Source organism: Rhinolophus sinicus, linkage group LG04 (genome assembly GCF_036562045.2).
Source record: "Rhinolophus sinicus isolate RSC01 linkage group LG04, ASM3656204v1, whole genome shotgun sequence".
Taxonomy (NCBI): Eukaryota; Metazoa; Chordata; class Mammalia; order Chiroptera; family Rhinolophidae; genus Rhinolophus; species Rhinolophus sinicus.
Window position 1 is genome coordinate 189,101,682 of NC_133754.1, and position 24,255 is coordinate 189,125,936.

General features: G+C 58.0%; 1 protein-coding gene across 9 annotated transcripts in view; it reads left to right on the forward strand.

Annotated features, from left to right (window-relative positions):
• The window catches only part of EHMT1 (euchromatic histone lysine methyltransferase 1), a 126,042-nt gene extending 104,653 nt beyond the window's left edge, over positions 1 to 21,389 (forward strand). For 6 of the 9 annotated variants that reach the window (XM_074331462.1, XM_074331457.1, XM_074331463.1 and 3 more), the window contains 11 exons: positions 2,856 to 2,957; positions 4,489 to 4,593; positions 9,540 to 9,694; positions 10,521 to 10,688; positions 10,822 to 10,966; positions 11,530 to 11,607; positions 12,390 to 12,505; positions 13,474 to 13,560; positions 13,931 to 14,009; positions 20,220 to 20,395; positions 20,564 to 21,389. In XM_074331462.1, the coding sequence (XP_074187563.1) occupies positions 2,856 to 2,957; positions 4,489 to 4,593; positions 9,540 to 9,694; positions 10,521 to 10,688; positions 10,822 to 10,966; positions 11,530 to 11,607; positions 12,390 to 12,505; positions 13,474 to 13,560; positions 13,931 to 14,009; positions 20,220 to 20,395; positions 20,564 to 20,741 (1,389 nt within the window). In that variant the 3' untranslated portion in view covers positions 20,742 to 21,389. The other 3 variants (XR_012496030.1, XM_074331464.1, XM_074331465.1) reach the window with 3 other exon arrangements.
• The last annotated feature ends 2,866 nt before the right edge of the window (positions 21,390 to 24,255 follow it).

Here is a 24,255-nt window from a genome sequence, read left to right on the forward strand (position 1 = left end):
AAAGCTAGTAGAGGAAGTAAAATGGAACCCTGAAAGGTATCTGTTTAACTGAAAGGCAGGAAAAGATGGGTAAAAACAGATGGGGCAGGTGGCAAGGTGATGCATTTAAATCTGAGCATGTCCACAATTACATTAAATATGAAAAGACTGAATTTGCTGATAAAAGGCAGAATTTTGAGTAGATAAGAAGGCAGAACCAACTATGTTAATGAAGCTAAACTCACATTAAGTCCGAGGGGGATCAAAGGATACGGGGGCACTTAGATAAAAAAACACATTTATTATAGTAACAGACACATTGCCATTAACCCCCTCAGAGTCTTCCCCTCGCTTCCAGCACATGTCCCATCGTTGATCCTGCCACTTTCTGAAGCAGTTCTGGAAGTCCTCTTTACTGATTGTCTTTAGTTGCACTGTCATGGCTGCCTCGACGTCCTGAATCGTTTTGACTTTGGGGAAGAGCCAGAAGTTGCACGGAGCCAGACTCAGTGAATAAGGTGGATGAGGACACACCGTAATGTTTTTATTTGACAGAAATTGCTGTATCCCAGAAGCGATGTGTGACACGGAACGTAGCTGTGATGGGGTTAATGGCAATGTGTCTAATACTGCAATAAATTTTTTAATGTACATTCAATTTAATGTACAATAAAATACATTCACTGTTTTTCAATCACACCTCCTATAAAACACGGGCAGAAGGAAAAAGGACAGTGAACAAATATGCAGATGCTAAATGTGAAAATGGAATGTAAAAGGGGAAACCACGATGCTCGTGCAGTTAAGAGGGAAGGTTATCTCTGCGACCCCAGCACAGGGAGTTTTATCAGCAAGATACAGGACAGTGGGAGTGAGTGGTCAGCTCAGGTGCATTGTCAGTGAGACCTCACGGTCAGCAAAGATGCCACAGAGCACACGAAAGGCTGCAGGTTGGGGATGAGCTCGCAACACTGGCAGAGGATTAATACCCCATAATATAAAGAACCCCTACAAGTAAAACTAGAGGACTTGGAAGAAAAATGGGCTGAGACTGAACACGCAGTTCCCAGCAAGAAGGATGGGTGACCGACACCTGAAGATGCCCGGCCTCTCAGATGCCAGTGAGACCACGTGGGAGCACCGGGCCCCAGGAGGTCGGCAGTGCACCAGCCCTCCTGTGTCACCAGTGGTCCGTGTGTGCATGCCACGGTCTGCACCGCCAGCAGCAGGTTCAGAAAACCCAAATGTTCTGCAGCCAGGAATGCCAGCAGGGAGCACGCCCACATCAGGGTGGTAGCCCAGTGCTGTACCCACCTGCAGAGATGCACTGCAGCCCCAGGTCACCGAGGTGGGGGGGCCCCAGGGTACAGAGTGGTCCTTTAGGTGCAAGACGGTCAAGATGCAGCCGAACGTGAACTTGAACTGGAGAGTGATTGCCTCTGAGTGGGGAGGAATCGGTGGGCCTGGGTGTTGGGGGTGCCCTGAAATGGTGGGTCGTGTGGTCCTGGATACCCCATAACGCCCCGGTGGGTGAAGGCTACCCCACTCTTTGCCATGTCTTTCTGTCCTCTTGAGTGAAGGACCCTCCATCCCCAACCTGTGCTGCTGCTCCTCTTCCAGGAAGCCCTCCCAGCTCAGGGCCGCACCTTTGCCTGGTATCTCCTCAGCCTCTCCCTGCTCCTACCTCGTGTCCCAGCTCGGGGCACCTGTGGCCAGAGGCACATGCTCTTGCCAGGCAAGAATGGTCCCATCTGTCTGTGTGTGTCTGCTTGGTGTGTCAGATCCACACCCCAGACGTGCAGTGCACCTGTCTGTTTCCCTGTCCTTGGGGCTGTCCTCTTGTGTTTGGGGTGCTGTCAGACTGTACCTGTTCTAGTGATCAAGATACTTGAAAATACAGCAAACCTTCAAACCAACAACCGTATATTTTGTATTTACAATAACATTAATCGTGTAAGTGCCAGTACTATGGTTCGAGTGTGGGCTTTCGAGAAAAAAGTGGGTTTACCGATGAACTTCAGGTTGGTTCGAAGTGTTTGATGATGTGTGATCAAATCTGGGATTCCTGCTGTGAGAATAGAAACAGGGAGAGAAAGCGAGTAATGGGAATGGCCAACAGAGACAGGAATGCAGGAGCAAAGCCAAGAGACACCCGTGGGAGGCGAGGCCCCTCGAGGTGTGGGCAAGGTTGGAGCTGAGCCTGGCTGTGTCAGCTGGGCTGGGGGTGTCCCGGCCCCCCAGGGTCCCCGGGTCTGACCACTCCCTGGGTGGGTGGCTTGGGTGGCTTTTGTTTTGTTTTGAGGTAGTTCAGTGACTGGGATATATTTAGTGTCCTTAAGGAAATAGAACTGAAAGCTGACCAGGTGTGCCTGGTGGCCGGTCAGCGCCCAGACTTGTGGGGCTGCAGGACCAGCCTGTCCCATTCTGGGTCCCTGCTCTTCTGGGCCCCTTGTTATTTTTAATTTCTGTGGACAGCGATTGTGGGGTCACGAGCACCATGGTCAGTGTGCCCTAGAGACCACTGACTCCTGGGCACTGTGGAGGGACCGGCCACTGCACACGGCCACGGCCCGCAGCACGTCTGCACTGTGGGGGTGGGGCAGGGACGGGGGAAGTCCTGCACATGTGTCTGGAAAGCGAGGGCACCTGGCCACGCGAGGCCCAGCCCCATGACCGTCAGGAGCTGGGGCTCAAGACCCATGGACGGGTCGAAGACTGCAGCTCAAGCCCGATGGACGGGGTAAGAACTGCAGCTGAGTGACCTCACGAAGGGACCCCTTCTCCAATGTGTGGCAGCTCCCTTGTGGTCACTCACTCGGCCTGGCACGCCTTCAGTCATGCTGTTTCTCAGGACTTCAATGGTGTTTGTGTTGCAGGATGCAGAGGGCTCCACTTGTTTGCACCTGGCGGCCAAGAAAGGCCATTATGATGTGGTTCAGTATCTGCTTTCGAATGGACAGATGGATGTCAACTGTCAGGTAAAGCCACACCCGTCACCCACCAGACACGGTTCTCCTTTGTAGCAGTCCCACCCCCCCCACCCCCACCCCGCGAGGCCCTGGGAGGCCTGGCCTCACCCACCGGCTATCTGTAGGCTCACACCTGTGGTTGCCTCTGCACGCTGCCTATCCGGAAGCTTCTCCTGGGCTGTCCGTCTGAACCGCTCCCACCCCCTCCCGGCCAGCGTTCAGATGTTGCCACCTGAGTGGGCCCCCCTGCACTTCTGGTGGCACCCTATCTTCCCTCCTATCACTCGTCATTGTCCAATATTCCACTTCTTTCCCTGTGTGTTTGCTTATCTTCTGCCTGTCTCTGCCCTCTGTCAGGGCCATTTTGTGTGGCATGTAGTGCTTGGCACAAGGGAGGTCTCTGTGTGTCAGCTGAGTGATTGGGGAAAGCGGAAGGCTCTTCCTTCCCAGTCACCTTGGCCCCTCTCACTGGCCTGGGCCCCTCCCGTGGTCCCGCCTTCTCACTGTGTCCCCACCCAGTCTTCATGGCCCCACCCGCCCACCAGGACCTGCTCAACGGACGCATCTTTCCTTGCTCTGCCCTATCCTGTCGCTCAGTTGCGCGTGCCAGCCCAGCTCCCCAGGGGACACGGAGCTCACCCTGGTGTGGCTTGTGACCCACCTCTGCTCTTAAGGGGTCACAGGCTGGAGCCCCTTTCATTTTTCATTTCCCATTTAGTCGGGTTTTGTGAGTTGTCCACCCAGGCTGGGCTGGCTCCAGGTGGACTTATGTCATCACGCTGTGTCCCAGTGCCTGGGCAGTGCCCACAGTCAGCCTGCAGGGGCAGTGTCGCTTTAGTGATGGAGGCTGCGATGTGCCAAAAGGGCGAGCGTCTCCTGCAGGCTGGAGCTGGCCGTGTGAGCCTCACTTCCTGAAGAGCCGTGTTTTCCTGGTTTACATGACCCAGCTGGGACCCTGAGCAAGGGGACGGGCCTGGGTGGGTGGTAGGAGGCCCACGGTCAGCACACATTCGGCCCCACAGCTGGAGTCAGCTGGGGCAGCCCTCTGCTCCCTGCCGGGCAAGAAGACGGGCACTTTGCACGGCCCGTTAGCCCCGCCCCGACGTCTGTCCGTCTGTCCTCACTCCTTGTCTGACATGCTTGCTTCGTGCTTGGAGCCTGTGTCACTGGGACCAAAAGGATCAGTGGACACCATCTCTGCTGGTGTCGGGGGTCGGGTCTGGTGTGCAGCATTTTCGGGTGGTTTCCTCATGTGATTCCATCAGGTGTACGCAGGTGGGCCGTGTGTTGGTGGTGCCGCCTAGCGGGCTGGAGGGATCGCCCCGGTAGGGCAGAGGTTCAGAGGTCAGCGTGGTGGTCCCGGCTCTGTCCTGCCCTTGCCGAGATGCCTGGGGCAGCCCTCCGAGCCTTGGCTTCCTCAGCACAGGACTGGGCTCGGCTCCCACCACCCCAGCTGCCCCGTAGGCCCCAGGGACATTTTCTTGATGCCAGTTGCCTCTGGGAGCTGTGATCGACTTTTGCTTCTTTCCCTTGAAATTAGGATGATGGAGGCTGGACGCCCATGATTTGGGCCACGGAGTACAAGCACGTGGAGCTGGTGAAGCTGCTGCTGTCCAAAGGCTCGGACATCAACATCCGGGACAATGTGAGTGTCCTCGCTGCCATCGGTCACCAGGTCCGGGGAGGTTGGGGTGGCTGCTAAAGGCCCTTTGTCACCCCTGCTGTGGCACTGACCACCTCCCGTCGTGTCGTCAGCCCCGTGGACCCGGTGTGGTTCTGGTTGTGTCATCAGCTGACTGCTGGATGCACCTTGGGCTGGGCCTTGACGGGCCACAGCGCTGGCGGCCTCGTCGTGCTCGCGGCCCAGGAGCCTCGGGGCACACCCCCCACGTGGGCAGGTGCCGCTGTGGCCACTGGCTCTTACACAGCAGCTGCCTTGGAAGGAAAGAAGGGGCCTGGCTGACGTATTATGGTTTTCTGGATTGTGACTTAAGATACCGCACTGATGGTTGGTTTTAGGGCAAATTTGTTTTCCCAGAAAATGGGGTTTGGGGCCAAGGCGAGAGCACCCAGCTGTGCCTCTGGGAACTCCCTTCAGCCCTGTGCTTGGTGACTGCGGTGACTTGGGGTACAGGGGTGTTTCTTAGAAGGTCTTCAGAGATCCGTAGGATCAGTGGGGGCCTGGGCAGTGCCCTGCTCTAGCTAAGCCTGCATCGCCTGCCAGACAGGGATGGGGCTTCCAGGACACAGACAGACACGGTGTGGCCTGTGCAGCTGTATCCACTTCTACAGTCACCAGAGCCTTGAGTGGGAAATCTAGCCACAAACTCACTACGTTGATAAGCACTAAGGAAGCAGACTCAACACTGAGATCCGAGCTCCAGAGCTCAGCAGACACTGTCAGTGCTGAGCCCAGTGTTCCAAGTAGGACGGGGGTGTCGCAGTTCTGAGCCGGAGCGACGGGCTCTCAAGACTGCCATTTGGAGAGGATGTGAGCAGGGGACACTGACGGGCATTCACGGTGGCTGCTGCTCAGGTCCCTGAGCGTCAGGGCCCAGCCAGTCCTGGGGCGCCAGTGCTTCTGCTGGATCCATCAGAGCCGGCTGGTAGGACGATGGCCGTAGTGAGAGGTGCTGTGAGCTGCGCAGCCCTGGGGACATGGAGTGGTGAAGAAGATAGGCCGGGAGGGATGTGGCCCAGTGCAGTGTGGCTGCCGCACATAGGCGGCTGCTGTGGGGTCCTGGACATGCCGTGAATTGCCCCTTGATAGGGGTGCCGTGGTCAGAGCAGGTGCCCCCCATGCTATGGCCCTGCAGTGTCCGGAGCATGTCGTGTGCTGCCACTGGTTCTGACGAGTGGGAGGCGTTGATTACATTGTGTGTTGGTTATTTATACAATGAAACAGCATTACTTATTTTAACAGCTCCATTGGTATAGCGCTGGTAGCTCGCACTACTTAAAAGGGACAGTTAGGAAAGTTGTGACCTTGGAAACCACTGAGACCCCCGAGTTTCCTCCTTCTGCTTGTGGCTCCACTCTGTGTGTGTGTGTGTGGGGGACTCGGTGGCTTGTCTGCTCTTTCGTGACGGGGCCCAGATGCTGTGGGCAGGCCTCGGTGGGCATCATTGCCTTGAGTGTCGGTGGCTCCGTCCATCTTGCCACGTGACCCGCCCCTGCCAAGGGCACCTGGCTTCTCTGGTTCAGGCCGCCCTGAGCGCTCAGGCCAGGCCGTTGCATGCCACCTGTGCCGTGTACGTGAGCCTTTTAGGGAGCTGCCAAAGTGCTCTCCAAAGTGCCCGTTCCAGCTCCGAGTGCCGCCCACCACGTCCCCAGCTCGCGGCTGGTCGCCTTTGTCTTCGTGGGGAAGCATCTGTGCAGACCTGCCCGTTTGTCATCGGGCTGCCATTTCCTGATCTTGCGTGGTGGGAGTTGTGTGTATTCTGGATGCAGGTCCTTTGTCACATGTGCGTCCCACACTCTACCAGCCGTTTCTTGAGGAGCAGATGTTTCCAATTGTGGTGAAGTGCTCTGTGGATCACGCTCCTGGGGTTCTGCACCAGGATCACCCCCAGTCGAGACCCCAGAGGCCGTCTCACATGTTCCTTGCAGTTTGGGTGTGGCTGTTTGCATGCATGTGAGCTGCTGTTTCTCTGTGCGTGGAGGTCCTGTTGTCCCAGCACCATTTGTTGGAAAGCCACGCTCTGTCCATGAAATGGACTCTGCCCCTTGTCAGCAGTCAACTGTTTGGGGGTCAGTCCTGGGCTCTGTCCTCGGTGCCATCGACCTCTGTGTGCCTTGGTAAGAGCAGCGTTGCAGCAGCACGAGAACCTTGTGTGGCCTGTGCCCTTTATGTACACGCGTGTTCCACACCCCACGGTGCGCTGCTGCTCGGTCCAGTCGATGACCTGAAAAGATGGTGACAAGCGTCTCCTATACCGACCCCCGTGCACTGTGTCCCCGTCTGCGTTTGCTTATCCATGTCCGTGTCCTCGTGCTTTTCTGGCTTCCAGAACTTCCCCGCTGGGCTGTCACCAGGGCTCCTTCAGCTCCCGGCCCCTGCCCGTCCTCGTCCTGCCTTCGCTGCTGGGGGTAGAAGCCGGTCCTCTGAGTGCTGCAGGCGTGCCGAGGCTCCGTGCCTACACCGAGTGCTGTAGACACAGGAGCCGTCCTCAGGGGCACCCCTGTCCTTGTTTTTCTGTGTGAAGCCGTCGTTTTCCTTTTGGCTGCTTTTAGGGTAACATTTCCTTGGTCCCTAAACGTGAGCAGTGTTGCTTTTCCGTGTACTTGGGGTTCATTGAGCTTGGGTCTGCTGGTTCACAATTCTGTCAGACTTGGAAATGTGGCAGTCTGTCCTTTCCAGCCCCTCTCCTGCCCGCCCCCCACGTCACAACGCCCCCAGTTCCACGCCTGTCGGGCGGCTGACGTCCCACAGCTCTCCAAAGTGCTTCCATTTTTCTAAAATTGCTTTCTCACTTTGCATTTAAGTTTAGCTGGTTTTCTTGCTAGGGCTTCAAGCTCACCAATCCTTTCTTTTACAATGTCTGGTCGCTATTAATCCTACCGGGTGTGTTTTCACGTCAGACTTAGTTTTCAGCTCTACATGGTCTGTTTGGGTCTTTTTAGTATTTTTTGAAATGGGCTCTAACCCTTGGAGCGTGTGGAAAACAGTTGTGCCAACTGTCATGACCACCTCGTTTGCTAATCTACAGTTTCTGTCAGTGCTGGGTTTGGTTGGTTGGTTTTACTCCCCATTTTGTGTCGTGTTTCCTGCTGCTCTGCGCGTCTGGTCACCTTGGGCTGCACCTGGACGTTGTGACCTACCTGCTGTTGTGTCGACGTTCCTGAGCTGCCCAGACCCTTGTCTGGGTGCAGCAAGACACCAGGGAGCACTCTGACCTTTTGTTTTCCTTCCAGGTGAGGTAGGCCGGTCCGAGCAGGTTTCAGCCTGGGGCTGGGCATTCCTCCTGTGTGTCCATCCCTCTGGACGTCCGGGTGGCCCTGCTCTGGTCTGCACAGACTGCTTTCCCCGCCCCACAGCCTGCTCTGCGACCCTGGCTGCCTCGGCCCCACTCTCAGCTCCTGTCTCAGGGCTCCTCCTGGTCCCGCCCTGCCAGGGCCTGGACCTGGGGACAGTGAGCAGGTGGGTGCAGGCCTCTGTGCATCTCAGGGAGGCCGCGCCTCGGGGCCTGACGTCCAGTGCTGGGAAAAGCGTGACTGCACACATGTTCATTATTTTGTTTTCCGCTTCGGTTCTGTCGGCTGGGAGGGCAAACCCAGTCTGATCCCTGTCGCCCATCCTTGCTAGAAGCAGAAGCGCCTCTTTTCTCAGGCATGTGGGCCAGGCCTGTCGTAACGGAGCAGGTGGACCTCAGGAAGGCGCGGGGATTACCTGTCCGCGATGGGTGAGCTTGGGGGCAAGGCGGTCTCAGTACTACGGTCCTGGTTATGAGATGACAGGTCATCCTGCTGAAGGAGAGAGAAGCGGCCCGGAGGAAGCAAGATGCTTTATGCTCAGGAGCTCGCGTGCGGGGCGATGGAGCCAGGAGCAGCGGTGAGGGGAGCTGCTCAGTGACGTCGGGATAGGGAGCCCTCAGGCTGCGGCCTTTCAGAAAACACCATCGCTGACGGGCCGCTCTCCGTGTGCGCTGGAGCCTGCGCCTGGGTGGAGGGGTGGACAGGACCACAGGGACACGGGAGCACTCTGTGTCCACCCTGCTTTTCTCTAAGCTCTCTGAGCTGCGGGCGACGCCTGTACTGAGGGCGTGGAGGTCGGGCGCAGTCTAAGCGCCGCCGTGTGGGGCCCGCGTGGGGGAGGGGTGGTGGGCCAGCTGGGTGCCCGGCGAGACTTGGTCATGGCACCTCTGAAAACGTGGGCGGTTCCTGCGGGGCACAGAGCACTCGGGGCGTCCGGGCTTTGACCAAGCAGCCCCCCAACCCCACCCCCGCCGGGGTTAGGCCTGGGCTGCTCAGAAAGGAAAGGCACCAACACGTCTCATCCTGCGGCTGCCTCACTAGCTCGCCCAGGGGAGCAGGGTGCACCCCGGCCCCAGAACCAGTTGGCCACGTGCTGCTCTTTGTCCCCAGTGTAGCAGATGACGTGTATTGTCCTGATCTGTGCTGACAGACAGTCTGGTCCAGTCGGCAGTTCTTGTGCTTATGTTTTCTCTCCATCTTTTATTTCAGGTCATTTGCTTTTTTTTTGTTTTCCTATCCTCTGCACATTGGTTTTTTCCAAAATTGTAGTGTTCTGATAAACTTACTATTAAAATTATAAATCATATATATTTTACACACGGCACACCTATTTTTCTATTTTTTTTAATGTTTATTTTTACAGAGGCTCATACGGCACAAAGTCAATTTTTACTGTAACCAAATTTGTCCATCTTTTCCAAATCTTACACAAGTATTATCCTAGTCTGCGATGAGCTGTTCCAAAGTGAATATATTTTTTAAAAACAGGTAAAGAAAAGCACCTCCCAACGTTGGTTAACCTGTTGTGTTTGGGGTGCACTAATCCCAATAATTTTTACAATGAAAGTGAAGCAGGTGGGACGTGCCCTGGGGTCTCAGAGCCTCTGTCCTGTGCAGGAAGAGAACATTTGCCTGCACTGGGCGGCCTTCTCGGGCTGCGTGGACATAGCTGAGATCCTGCTGGCCGCCAAGTGCGACCTCCACGCTGTGAACATCCACGGAGACTCGCCCCTGCACATCGCCGCCCGGGAGGACCGCTACGCCTGCGTCGTGTGAGTGGCTTTGCCATAGGTCCCCGTGATGCTCCTGGGCTGGGGTGCCAGGTGCCCAGGTCCTCTGAAGGGACCCATTCTGCTAGCAGGCCTTTCCCGTCCCACGCCTGCGATCAGTGTGGGTAGTGGTATTCAGGGGGGATCGTGGTCAAACGTGGGGATGAGTCCCGCCCTGACGCCCCTGCAGAGGGAGAGGGGCAGCCCCACTCTGGCAGCCCAGTGGGAGCAGCAGGACGGCTGGAGGTGTGGGCACTGGCCGCTCGGAGCCCTTTGCACCCTTGAGGACTTTGTCCCACGTCACTCACACTTGGGTCGATCAGGGTCCTCTGTGCTCTGATGCAGTGACCCCGCCTCCCCTGGAAAAGAGGGTGACCCCTGCAGTGGGGTGCGCGCCCTCTCAGATTTGGGCCTCAGCAGCAGGTGTGCGGGGGAGGGAGGCCCCTGGGCAGGGCCGGCAGGGACGGGTCAGGCCTCGCGGTGCCTGCCGTGTACGTGGCTGCGGGGTTGCGTGGTCATATCATTGCAGCCCTTTCCATTCGAGGGCACATTTGAGTGGAAAAGCCACAGACAGTCAAATACCATTCCTCGTGCCTTTCACTCTTCCTGCCAAGAAAACTGAGATGAGCTGCCAGGAAATGCGGGAGGGTCAGGAAGTGTGTTCTCGGGGCGTTTCGGCCGGGCTCCTGAAGCAGCGGGCCGCAGGCTTAAGTACAGAGCGAGTGGCATGTCCTCTTCGTCTGTGTCGCCTGTAGTGGCTTCATACACCCGTCTCATGGCTCTCAAATTAAGACCTGAATGTTCTGTTGGCTTGCATTTTTCCTTTTAGCCTCTTTCTCTCTCGGGATTCAGATGTGAACTTGAAAAACAAGGAGGGAGAGACGCCCCTGCAGTGTGCCAGCCTCAACTCTCAGGTGTGGGACGCGCTGCAGATGAGCAAGGCACTTCGAGACGCAGCCCCAGACAGGCCTGTGCCCACGGAGAGGACGGTGAGCAGGTGAGGTGCCCCAGTCGCTGAGGAAGGGCGTCCGGGCCGGAGCGTGAGCGTCTGAGCTGTGACACCCGCCCTAGGCCGGTCCCGGTCAGGCAGCACTTGTCACAGGAAGGCGACGTCCCTTCTCCTGTGGCAGAGACATCGCTCGAGGCTACGAGCGGATCCCCATCCCCTGTGTGAACGCTGTGGACAGCGAGCCGAGCCCCAGCAACTACAAGTACGTGTCCCAGAACTGCGTGACGTCCCCCATGAGCATCGACAGAAACATCACCCACCTGCAGGTCAGCGGCCACCGCAGCCCGTCTGGGTGGGGACATGTGCGTGGGCTTCCCACCCGACAGCTGGAAGGCAGACACACATCCTCCCAGGGAGTGCAGCTACGTCCTGTGCAGGCTCCCTGACTCCAGACCAGCTACGAGCTGTCGCAGCTGCTGCGCCCGTGCCTGCAGCCTGTTTCTCCAGCACGGCGAGTCGGCCACGTACCGTCCATGTGCCCTCGACCCAGCTGTGGTTCTGGCCTGGCCTTTCCCATAGAGCGCCTCTTCCTGGGGCTGTGCCCCCCACCATCCCCCACTATCCCACCTCCCCCAGGTGTCCTCACCCAGCCCCTCCCGTGAGTTCTCAGCGTCCCAGTGGTCCAGCGGGCTCTTCTGCCCACACACTGTCACCTATACAGCCACACGCGCTCGGTGCCCTTGGGAACTGAGCAGAGAGATGCCGCCCCTCTGTCAGCAGGGGTCAGAGGGAAAGCCAGGTCTGAGGGTGGCTCGGGCCGAGGACCGGTGCAGGGCTCGGCTGTGCCCTCCTGGCACCCACCTGACGCCCTCCTTCCACCCTTCCCCAGTACTGCGTGTGCACCGACGACTGTTCCTCCAGCAACTGCATGTGCGGCCAGCTCAGCATGCGCTGCTGGTACGACCAGGTGAGACCCCTCCCCTGCGTGGTACCTGTGCTAAGGTGAAGCCGCCCTCATTCTCACCTGTCAGGTGAGCCAGGTGTGGGCGCCAGGTGGGAGGAGCGCCAGACGCCGGACATAGGAGGCTGGACTGAGGCAGGACCAGCAGGACGAGCCTGCAGGTATTGGGGTGGCCAGAGCTGGTGTCCGTGCGCCCAGCCTGGAGGCAGCTGAGACGAGGAGACCAGGGCTGTAGAGACCAGTGTCTAAGACCAGAACTCTGACCGTCCTTGGCATTGGGAGTTCAGCGGCCTGGCGGGGGCCGGAGCCAGGGTGTCCTGGGTGCAGAGGACACGGGCTGCAAGTGGGGGCCACAGGCAGACGCTCCTAGAGTCATCGTCACAGGAAAGGGCATGGGCGAGCGTGGGACGATGGCCTCGTATCCGGCCGTGTGTTCCGTAGAGCCTGGCCATGCCGAGAGGTGGCCAGACAAGCGCTTTTGAGTGTTGAGAGCAGACAGTGGGGCTCAGACTTGGCTTACACGTCTTGCTGCATCATCTGGTGGCTGTAGGACAAGACAGCAGGTGGCGGGGTCCCCCCAGGGCTGGGGATTGGCAGGGAAACACGGCCGGGCGTGCCGTGCGTGCTGCATGGCCTCACGAGGCAGAGAGGACGAGGGGGTGTGAGGGAGGCCGCCACATTGGAAGCCAGCGTGTTTGCATCAGTGCTGCAGTTGGTACAGTGTCACTGTCAGCTGAGCAGGCAGGTGTGGCGGGCCTTGCTAGGTCCTGATGGCCGTCTGTCCCCAGGACGGCCGGCTGCTGCCCGAGTTCAACATGGCCGAGCCGCCCCTGCTGTTCGAGTGCAACCATGCCTGCTCCTGCTGGAGGAGCTGTCGGAACCGCGTCGTGCAGAATGGCCTGCGGTGAGTGCCTGGGACCCTCTGCCACGACGGGCTTCTGGGGCCTGCACAAGCAGTGACGGCTGACTGCAAGCCCTCTGGCCTCTGGCGACCTTGTGAGTTGCTGTGATGACAGATGAGTGTTTCCAGCTCAGACCTGGGACTGAGACCAGAGAGGACAGCATGTTGGTGAAAGCAGCCGAGGGCCCAGGCCTGAGCCTGACACACGTGCCTGTGTCATCTTTGCACATGCAGCCGAGTCCTGTCCTGAGTGCCTGGGCCCCCTGAGTTTCTCTGCTATAAAACACCTTGAACTGCCTGGACCCTGCACTCCCCCTCCTCCTCAGCACCCCTGAGCACCCAGAGCCAGCCACTGGGTCCTGGGCCTGAGCCTGCCCTCCTGTGTGCCCAAGGGTTGGCAGACCTGAAGTTCCCACCGAGTTGCAGGGGACAGTGTGTGCCATGGCAGTGGGACTGAGCACCGCTTTCCGTGCTGTGGGTTTCTTGTTATTGGCAGCCCCCACGCTTCTACCTTCGTTTGGGGGTGAGGATGGACAAGCCCATCTCTAGTTCGGGCCACCGGGCACGCAGATGGGCAGGTGGGATGCCTGTGGCTCTGGGGCCTGGGAGGGTCACCCACCCGACCCAGGGACCACTCTGCGCCTGTGCTGGCCCACTGCCCGAGCTCACCTGCGCTGCAGCCGGGGCTCAGCAGAAGCATCAACCCCTTTGGGCCTTGCAGCAAGCAGCCCAGTGGCTCAGCCCAGACAGGCCCGAGTTACAGATGGGGAAACAGAGGCTGTTCCACGTGCTGACGGTCCGGCTGATCTCGGGCTTAAAGCCGTGGTGCCCCGGGGGTATAGTAGGAGTCGCCCCCAGAGATGTTCTGAGGCTTCCAGAAGGGCCAGCAGTGTTTGTTTCCTGCGCGTTGAGTGTTTTCTCGTGTCACGCGTGGTGCACTGTGCGGTGCCTGAGGTCTGGCCTGTTTGCAGGGCGAGGCTGCAGCTGTACCGGACAGAGAACATGGGCTGGGGCGTGCGGTCCCTCCAGGACATCCCCGCGGGCACCTTCGTCTGCGAGTAAGTGAGCGCCGGCCACCCGCTGCTGCCTCATCTGTCACCCCCCCACCCCCTGCGGGATGCCACCCAGTGGGCTGCCGAGGCCCTGCCATCCCAGGCCCCGCGGGTTCTCTGAAACCTGCTCACCCTTTGATTTTCTCCTTGTGCCTGCCCTCACCAGCTCACGACTCACGAGTGATGTCAGGGGGTGACCTCCTGGGTCCCTGGTCACATAGAGGGTTTCCGTGTCATCGTCCTCCGGGACTCACAGTTAAATTCCAGCTCAGTCACAGGCAGAGCCCTGCAGCGCGTTTGGCTACTGTTGTGGGCTGTATCACGGCTCCTGTGCTCTGCATCATGGATGGTGACGCTGCTGGCCTCTCGCCCCCAGGTACGTGGGTGAGCTCATCTCCGACTCTGAGGCCGACGTCCGGGAAGAGGATTCATATCTGTTCGACCTCGACAACAAGGTATCGCCGAGGGTGGGTGCAGAGGGCGATTGTGACTGCACAGCGTGCTGTGTGTCTTGGCATGTTGTGTGTCCTGGGGGTGCGTGTGTCCTGGCGGGGCGTGTGTCCTGGCGGGGCGTATGTCCTGGTGGTGCGTGTGTCCTGGCGGGCCCTGAGCTGATACGTAGGCGTGCCTGTGGCTGACCAGTGTTTCCCTCTGTCCAGCGCGCCGGCCCCTTCTGTGCTCTGGGCTCAGACAGCGTCTTTGGTCAGGACCCCTGTCCTGGGAGGTCCCTGAGCTTGTAGAGCTCGCCTTGTATCAGAGCACAGGGTGGCGGGTACGTCACTCGGCCTCTCGTCCTGGCTGCACAGCCACTGCCAGGTGGGGTCCATGTGCATCCAGTGACTGTGGGAAGCAGGAGTGAGCCCAGCCCGGGGGGCAGGGGAGGGAGCGGCCACACCTGAACGGGGCAGCGTGTGTGCCGTGTCCTCGGCTGGCCTCCTGAGTGCTTCCGTGCAGTCGAGCACCCTGGTGTCCCCGGGGTGACCGAGCCCATTGTCACACTGCCATCCCCGACCACCAGGTTGGCTCCTTGATTCCTAAGTTGCCTGTTTCAGAAGCTTCCGGAGTTCCAGGCACTGCTGGTGGGAGCGATGTGGGGGTGGCGGCTCTCCTCTTGGGCACAGGCCTGCCCACCGTCCCCACCCCAGCTCTACCCCTGTCACCCAAGGGTCGGGGTTTGTGAGACGAGCTCTGCGCAGAGGAGGCGGTCGAGCCAGCCCTTGCCCACCGCCCTGGTGTGTGGACGCCCTGCCCCCGCGGTTTCCCCACTCCGTGTGTTTCTGGATGAGTGCCTCTCCCGCGACGTCCGGACGGCCAATGCTGTCCTCTGCTTCGTTACCTTCCTGGTGACAGTTCTTCTGTTGTAGTCCAGCTTGTCACTCGTTCTCGGTCCCCGGGGCTTTCTATCATGTCCCAGATTAAGTTTTTTCAGACCTGAGGCCTCGATATGCACCTGTGCTGCCCGGGGCTGCGCTTCTGCCTTCACACTTACCTGCTTCATTCCCCACATTCTGAGACTGTCCTTGGCACAGCGGCTGTCGGCAGGCCACACCCATGTGTGCCCACTGCCCCGGCTCATGCCTGCCTCGCCGCTCCTGCAGTTTCTGTGAGTTTTAAGGTGACCTGACAAGTTCCACACTTCTGTCGGGGCTGCATGAGGACAGCGTTGAGCCCACGTTTCATGGTTGCTCTTTTGGTGGATTGTTTTGTAATATGTTATGTTTTGTTTGGGGGTCAACTTTGTTGTGATCAATTTACATACAATGGACTTAAATGTGTGGCCTGAATTTTGACCAACATATACTGGTGTGGTCAGCACAGAACACCATGGAACATTCCATCGCCTGAACCCTGTGCCCCTAGAGCCTCACCTGCGTCCGACTCTCCTGAGTGGGACCAGAGCATGTGCTCCTTCCTGCCTGCTTTGCGACCCGCCCAGGTGGCCGAGTGTCACCCTGGTGGCCATGTGGATTTGCCCCTCGCAAGCATGGGCCTGTGTGACGAGTCGGCCTGCTGTGGACACTCACAGACGTGTGTGTGGGTGGCTTTCCTTTCTCTTGAGTGACTCCTGGGAGCAGGAGGACTGCCGTCTGGTGTGCGTGCGATCAATGGCCTGAGACACAGTGGCCACCAGCCTTTGCTCCCGGCAAGGCGGGGCCAGCAGTGCCCGGGGGGCTGTGCACGTGGGCGTCTCTCGCAGGCCTGCTTTTCTGAAGGAACCTGAGGTGTCTTGCCGTCGTCTCTTTGGGCTGCTTGTTGCTGCTGGGGGGATGGGCACGCAGCCTCTCCCAGCCTCGGCCCCTCTCTCTGAAGGACGTCTGTCTGCTGCTCACCACTCTGTGTCGTGAGAATTCTTCCTCTTCTGCGGTCTCCTCCCCTCCAGGGCCATGGCTCGTCCATGTGAACAGCCGCTCCAGCCCTGGCGGCAAAGTCAGCTGAGCGAGCTCTGCTCGCAGCCCCGGAGGGAGGCCCCTGCCGGCCTGCGCGTAGTCCCCCGCTGACCGCTGACCCGCAGAGCCACGCCGCTCTCCTGACTTCGGTCTGTTCAGCGTCTGCCTGTAAACCAGGTGGCATTAGGTCTTCAACGCTGTTTTTCCACACCTTTTGGATTTTCCTGTGGTCTGCATTTCCACATACATTTTAGAGCCGGTGCCAGACGGCTCGAGCAAGGCTGCTGGAGTTCTGGGAGGGATTGTGTCAGACTGCGGTCAGAGTGGGGCGCTGGCGTTTAGGCAGCGTGGCGTCTTCTCAGTCCTGGGCGTGTGTCCCGCTGGTCCCCGCTGAGTGGGTCTGCGGAGCTTTCCATGCATGAATCCTACGCGCCTTCCATGAAACTCGCTCCCAAGTATCTCATGCTTTTTATACTTTGCCGACAGTACTGCTCTTTTATTTCATTTCCATCAGTTGTTAGTAGAGGGAAATGGTTGAGGGTTCGAATACTGACTGTTAAAGCCACTTGCTAACTCGAGTAGCTTTTTTGAAGGTTCCTTAGGATTTTCTGCTTACATGACCGTGTCTTGTGTTCAGTGGACAGCGTCACGTCTTCCTTTCCCATCTGTCGGCTCCGCTGCTTGTCCGTGCCTCACGTGATTGGGGTCATCTCTGCCTTGTTGTCTGTCCTCGGGGGAAAGCATGCTTTGACCAGCCTTGTTCAGCAATGTGGTGAATTTTTCAGCGATGAGTCTGATTTTTTGTGTGCCCCTGGTACTGGGTTGCTATGTTATGTGTTTTGACCCATGAGACGTGTGTCGTCAGTGTGGTCTGAGCTTGTCACCAGCTGGCGTGCCCGAGCGTTGCTCTGTGGCACCCCCGGAGTCTGAGCCATGGTGGGTCTGTGTCTCGTGTCTGTTGTTTCCTGCTTGTTTTTCTCCTGTCTCTGTGTCTCCTCACGCTCCTCACCATATTCGCTGGGTGCCAAACATGGGATTTCGCGCCTGTGTGAAGAGCTGCGGTGAGACAGCGTCCCGGCCCTCCTGGCGCTGACCCTCGTCCATGGGGTGCAGCCCTCAGTGAGGAGGACTCACTGGGCCTTGGACCCCAGTCGTCATCCCCCAGCCTTGCAGCGCTGCTGAAAATACCAGTGTGCCCCTGGGACCCTGCAGCGGCCCCTCATGGAGGCGCACCCCCCTCCCGGCCCTCGCGGGCCCCTCACTGCCGGGTGGGTCCCTCGGCCTTCAGGCAGACACTGTCTTTCCCTTTAATTTTGTCAGGCCTTTCTGGATGTCCCAGCAGACCCAGTTAGCTGTCCGACCTTGCCGTTCACCCTGTGTGCTCTTCACAGCAGCTCGAGGTTGCAACTGTCACCAACAACCTTAGATGTCCTCTGACTGGGTGGCCCAGGCCGAGCTGCTCAGGGAGGAGGGGCAGGGAGTTTCCGGGACGTCCCCAGCCTGCCCCTGAGCAGCGTGTTGGCTGGCGTTTTCTGTTCCTGCGTCAGACGAGTCCCCAGGCCCCGCGACCCAGACGGGCCCCCCTCACCTGTCTGGAAGGCCCCCAGCTGTCTTCCCAGGCTGCTCTGGGCTTGTGCGGTGGCTTCAGAACTAGGTGTGGGAGCGGGACCTAAGTGGTGTTGGTCACGGGGGCACACAGTGTCTGTGTGGAGGCGGATTGGCGTGACCGGGCTGAGTGGCGGCAGGTCTGGAAGGAGCTGTTTGCTCCCAGGACGGTGGCCATCACCCCTGCAAGTCTCTAAGCTGTGTGCCAGTGCACAATCACAAATCAGGACAAACCGTAGGCTTTTCATTGTCACAGGCACTGTATCTGAGGCTGCAGGAAGTATGGCCATGCGTGTGTCGACGTGGAGCCCAGGCTCGTGGGCAGAGGACCCACACTGGGGCTCTGCACCTGAGGGGCATGCGGGACCTGCAGCTTGTCCCCCGAGAGGCCTGCTGTCCCCAGGGCAGAGGAGGGGGTGACCAACCTCCAGAGTAGTGGCGGGAATGGCTGCCGGCAAGGGGACCTGGGCCGTTCTTTCCTTGGTGATTTGCACGTCATGGGGCTATGGATTGTTCGACACTCACTGTGTTTGGTTGCTTGTCATCATTCTTCTCTTGATGCTCCGGTTGTCCTGTGTGTGGCCAGTGCAGCCGTTGGGACGAGCTCCGTGTACTCATTCTGCCGGCACCTCAGCCCCCTCGGCCCGGCTTCCCTGCTGGCTCCACGTCTAGATTTCAGGCCCTGGCGGCTCGGACCCTTGGGCGCCCCTGGCTCTGCACGCATTGTTCCGAGGGCAGAACTCTGGAAAAACAAATTTTAAAAAATGTGTTCAGGTTGCTATTTCCGATTCAGATTTAACATTACAGGGTTTTTGCCCAACTTACAGAGAAAATGCTGGTTCGTGACGACATTACTTTTGAGCCCGCGTCACTAGTGGCTCTGCCGGCAGCGGCCACAGGAGAAGCATGGCTGTGTGCACATCAGTCCCAGCACGTGTGCCGTTTCGTTCATGCGTTTCAGGTGATTCTAATGTCTCAGATTTAAGATCTTTTTAGTTGTGATTATTAAAATGTTTACATGTTTTAGAAGTAAAGTTACAGCCTGGCTCTGTCCTGTTGTCTGTATTTGGTCACCGGACCCCACCCTGATGCAGGTGACTGTGTATAGAAACAGAAAAAGTATCTCCGAGCATCTTGTTACTGCCTTGCCTTTCTTGGAGAAAAGGTAGAGTAGCAGATGTCACTCTTGTCGCTGCATGTGACCTGGGACAGTGTGACTTACAGTCACTACATCGTCAGGGCATAGCGACCTTTCTCGTTTTGGGGGCTTTGGGGCTGATTTCAGCCTGTGCTGTTTGCAATCACGTGCCATGAATCGTTCAACACACGAGACATTTTGTCGGATGTTTGCTGTCCCCACACAAGGCCGCAGGGTCTGTCAACAGCCAGGAAGTTGTGATGGAACTTTCCATTTGATTCTGTTACTCTGTTTCTTTGCTGAGATCTCCCATTTCGCTGAGATTTTCATGCTTTGTTACTTTGTCAAGGACCCTTAGTGGCAGCTGGTCACTCCGTGTTGGTGCAGTGTCTGCTTCGGCTCAGGGCAGGACTCTGGCTTTCCTTTGCTCTCAGAACGCGTTGTCTTCTTTGCCCCTGAGCACTGCTGGCGATGGCTTGTGGGCGACTCGAGCGTCCTCTGACGTGTGTCATACGTTTCTTTGTCCTGTCGAGCACAGGCTCTGCCTCACATGGCAGCTTCGGTCCCTGTCCCGTCCGTGTCTTTGGCCTGGCTCCAGTCAGGGCGAGGTTTGTGGGCACTGAGTTGGAGCCCCACCGTGGTCCACAGTCTCGAGTTTCAGCTGCTGCCTCGTGACCCGAGGCCCCGAGGCCACGTGCAGACATGGCCCCGCTGCGCTCCCTCCGTTGGCGCTGCTCTCGTGCGTCAGCACCTGTGGCCCAGCCATGTGGTTGTTTCCAGGTTTGAAGCTGCACTTTCCAGCGTGGGGTGACCTGCAGGTTTAGTCCGAGTCTGCCATGCCACGGGGGCTCACCAAGAAGTGGGGCTGCCGGACCACTGCCTCCTCGGGTGCCTCCTTCTTTGGCCCCTCCCTCCATGTATCCTGTCTCTGCTCGGTCCCTGGGCCGCTGGCCGCACTCTGGGAAGAACCTGCCTGCGGCTCGAGTGGGTTGCACAGTCCCTGCTGGCTGTTACGCTGTGGGTGTTTGTGGAGAAAATTTTGCCTTTAGAGGGCTCATGAGGTTGGGTTCCGGCCCCCAGCTGCTGTCGCTTTCCAACGGTCAGCTCTGCTGAGTACCATCCACATGGGAGTAATGCTGGGGGCAGGGGGGTGGGCCACCTAGTCCTGATTCCTCTGTGCGCCCAGCAGGCCAGCAGGACCTCATGTTTCCTGGTCGTAACCACCGGTCTCAGCCTGAGCACAGCTGCCCTTTCTGTCCATCCGTCCCTCCGTCCCTCCCTCTATCCCTCTGACACCCCCGCCCAGCATGCCTCACGTCTCGCCCTCCTGGAATCACCAAGTGTCTGAGGAGCTGTGTGTCCCGCAGTCCTGCCTCCTCTCTCCGGGACACTGGTGGGGTTGGTGGTGGTTTTCCCTGTGAAGACGGCCGCACCCACCTCTCTCAAGGCCAACCACCCTGGGCAGCGCCCACCCGCAGCCTGAGGGCCCCCCACCGTCACACGCCGTGTCCCCACGCCTGTCCTCGCTCCCGCAGGATGGAGAGGTGTACTGCATTGACGCTCGGTTCTACGGGAATGTCAGCCGCTTCATAAACCACCACTGCGAGCCCAACCTGGTGCCCGTGCGCGTCTTCATGTCCCACCAGGACCTGCGGTTCCCCAGGATCGCCTTCTTCAGCACCCGCCTGATCGAGGCTGGGGAGCAGCTGGGGTAGGTGTGGGGACCGCCTGCGGGAGCTGCCTTTGGGGGACACACACGCACTGCCTGATGTGGGCTGGTCCTCAGTGCTTTGTGTCCCCAGCCCCGACTGAGGCCAGCCGGTGGTGACTGGGCTGCATGGGCGCCCACCAGCTGGCCTCAGCGCTGCTCCCTCTGCAGGTTCGACTATGGGGAACGCTTCTGGGACATCAAAGGCAAGCTTTTCGGCTGCCGCTGCGGCTCCCCCAAGTGCCGCCACTCCAGGACGGCCCTGGCCCAGCGGCAGGCCAGCGCCGCCCAGGAGGCCCAGGAGGACGGCCTGCCGGACACCAGCTCCCCCACCACCGACCCACGATGAACTGCAGCGGGTGCTGTTTGCACCACGGTTTAGGGACGAAGAGGAAGGGCACCTGTGTGTGAGGGTCTGGGCCAAGGCTGAGTCCAGCGGGCAGTGCAGACCGAGGCCCCCGCTGGGAACTGTCACTCTGAGCACGCAGGGACCCTGCACCAGCCTAACCTTGTGAGTTCTGATGGTGGTTTTGTCATTTCCACGTTTCTCGTTTCTCCTTACTCCCCGCGGTTCCCATTTCACTGCTGGGCTTGTGGGCGACGTCCTATCAGCCCAGACTCCTCCATGTGGTGCCCGCCGAAGCCACTGTCACCTGTAAGCTGCTCCATGAGACCCGCCTGCCCGTGCAGAAACTGTCCCCACCACCATCTAAGAGGTGGGGCCAAGCCGCCACTGACTGGAGAAAATGTGGGCTTACTTTTTAAAGAGACCCCCGTGTCTGGTCCTGTCTGTCAGCCTTCACCACGTTCCCGCTCGAGGAAGCGCCTCGGGGGCAGGAGGCCATGGCCCCCGGAGGGCCCCACCAGCCCTGCCGGTGCGGTGCCACTGGCACCTGTGTTGATTTTTAAGCCACATTCTATGATGATGAATAAACTGATTTATTTTCTACCATTATTGAACATTAGGACAAACAAAAAATAAAACACAAAACACAGACAACGGTGCTGATTCTGGTGTGGTTTCTACTCACCACGTGAAAATAAACTCTCAGCTGTATAAAGAGAACAAAGTGATTTTAGAAGAAAGTGCAGGAAGAAGCTTTTTTAAAATGTTAGTCTTGTAGTGTGAATAAATTTGCCGTCACCTTTTGTGTGGGGGCCTGCCAGGTCATATCCTTTTTTTGGCATATACTTTTTTAAATACTGTAACTAGTACAGTAACAGTGGGGTTTTTTTTTTTTGGTTTTTTTTTTGTGCGACTCTTCTAAAACATTCATAATGCAGTCATGTTTATTTTTTTCTGTTAAAATGTTTTTGACAGTTTTAAGAGCAGTCTTTTGGCTCAGACCATTTCTTGTTCTGTTTTCAATGAAATCAATAAAAAAAAAAAAAAAGACATACTTTAAATGAGGTTTTTATTATGATACCACGCTCCAGCTTGGTTCTGCAAAACACCTACACTTCCGGTGGGTGCGCTGCTGGGCTGGGGCCCCGGCGCACGCTGGAGCTGCAGCTGCCTTGTCACCCCAGACGGGTCCTTGAAGAGGAGACAGACCCGCACCCTCCCCGGCTGACATCAGGAGCGTGCGTGCGGGCGGGCGGGCGGGTGGGCAGGTCCGTGCGTGTCGAGCGCTAGGCGCCGAGACCCAGGCTTTCTGGAGGCCGGTAGCTGCGCCAGGTAAGTCCCCAGAATCAGGGTTGATCTGCGTTTGCGCACAATGAGGCCGGAGCTTTTCCTGCCTGTGGCCGCCGAGGCCTCCGAGCCTGCAAACTGCGGCAGCAAATCGCTAGAATGCTTTGTTCTCACGCGCTCCAGTCAGACACATTGCCGCACAGTTGCCGCTCTCTGCTTCCTAGTGGCCCAGGCTGGGTCCCTTTCCTTCGGGCCCCGGTCAGGCAGTGTCACTGCCAGGCTGGTGGCCGACGCCCGGAGTGACAGTGACAGGTCCGACTAAGAGGATATGCCCCTTTTTTCCAGGCTGTGTGGCTTGGCCCTCGGGGCCTGTCACTTCTTCTGCGTGGGGCCCACCTGGAGCTTGGGTTTCCGGCCTTGTGTCCCTTGTCACACCAGGAACCCTGGGCTGCAGTGACCACAGTGGTTTGCACTCCGGTGGCCCATTCTCTGCACGGGGTCAGGTGCTGGGAGTACAGACAGCTGTCAGGATGCCGCCTCGTTCCAACCTGTGGGGTGAAGGGGCCCCCTGACTAGGTGCCATGATGTCAAGTTCAGCCAGTTTAAGTGAGTCCCCAGGGAACGTGACATCTGCCAGGGCTGCTGTGTCACCTGGTCTTGGGGAGTTGGTGGTGACCATCCAAGTGCCTGCGGTGGACAGTCCTAAAGTTAACCTGTGGCTGGGGCTTGAGGGGAGAGTCCTGGGCAGGGGTCTCTGCTCCGGGGGGCACCGTCTGCAGACAGGTGTCGGCTCCGAGGGGCAGCGCAGGTGAGACCCACGGAAGGGCAGCCACCGAAATACTGGAATGTGAGCAGAGTCCAGGGTTCCAACTACTTCTGTACCGATCACACCTTTCATGGCCCTAGATGCAAACGACATGTAGAAAGACCTGGGAGAAAACCGTGAAACCCTGAGCAAGGCTCCTCAAGCCTGCCTGCTGGGGACCGTGCAGCCTCGGCTCTCACAGGCATGCTGGGCCAGTCCCTGACTGTCCCGACAGCTGCATGGCAGTAAAAGCCCCCACTGACCTGCCCGTGGTGTCCCCAGCTGCCACCAAGCAGCTGTCCTCAGAGAAGGGGTCTGAGGTCACTCAACCACCCATAAAGGGCCAAGTCCAGCAGTGTTTCCCACGTCTGCGTCATACGATACCGTCCTCTCCCTGCCTCCTGACTGTCCAGAGGAGGCTGGTGCCTCCCTGCCTGACCGCGTGCAGCTCTGCTTGCTCATCCCCCGAGTGTCTGCTTATTACAGACTCGCCTTCCTGCTTGTGTGAATCACCTTGCTGCCAAATTGTGGTGTTTATATTGTATTTACTGATTTGTGTGAGCTCTTCATGTGGCGCAGCTTCATTCCCACACTGAATTTAAAGTTTTTATGTGGTAAGGTCTGTCTTGTGACTTCCGATTGCATACTATGTTTAGAAAGACCTCTGCCTCCAAATTATAAAAACGTCGTCTAAAGTTTGGTGCTTGAATCCAACTGGGATTTATTTGGTGAAATAACAGTATACATTTGAGATTTTTGAAGTGAGGTAAGCAAAGACACCTTGGGCTGGAGAAAATACCACAAAGGAAGAAGATAAGTTGGACTTGGTGAAGTCATTTCCACATGCAGCCCAGTAAGTCCCGACAAAGGCCTCTGCCCCTGGCCCACCCCAGAGCAGCACGTGGAGCGGCCCCACCACCCAGCCATTCCTTCCGGCCCTTCCCAGTTAGCCCCCTCCAGGAGCGCCCCCATCTGGCTCACATAAATGAGTTATTTACGACCAAGGGCATCAACATAATGCCAGTGCCCCAGACTGTTCGGTGTCTCGCTTCTCTTGCTCAGCCTTTTCTCTCTGCTCCCATTTTTCTAAAGTGTCTGTACTGGCCCTGTTGATTGCTGGAGTCTAGTAGGAATGGACTTATCTGTCTGACTACGCACACTCGTGTTACCCATTTTGGCTACTGTCAAGATAGCAGCTGTGCACGTATTTCTGTGTTTTGGGTCAAGTCCTCAATGGGCTTGCTGAGCCAGGTCCCCTGTGGCCGTACCCTGTCATTCACACCAGTAGCGTGACAGTTCTGGCCTTGTATCCTCACTGATAGTGAGCGTTTCTGGTCATTTTAATTTGATCTGTTCCTCTGTGTGTGCAGTGATCTTGTGCTTTCAACCCGACTCCCTGCACGATTGAGGGTGTGGACCTTACCA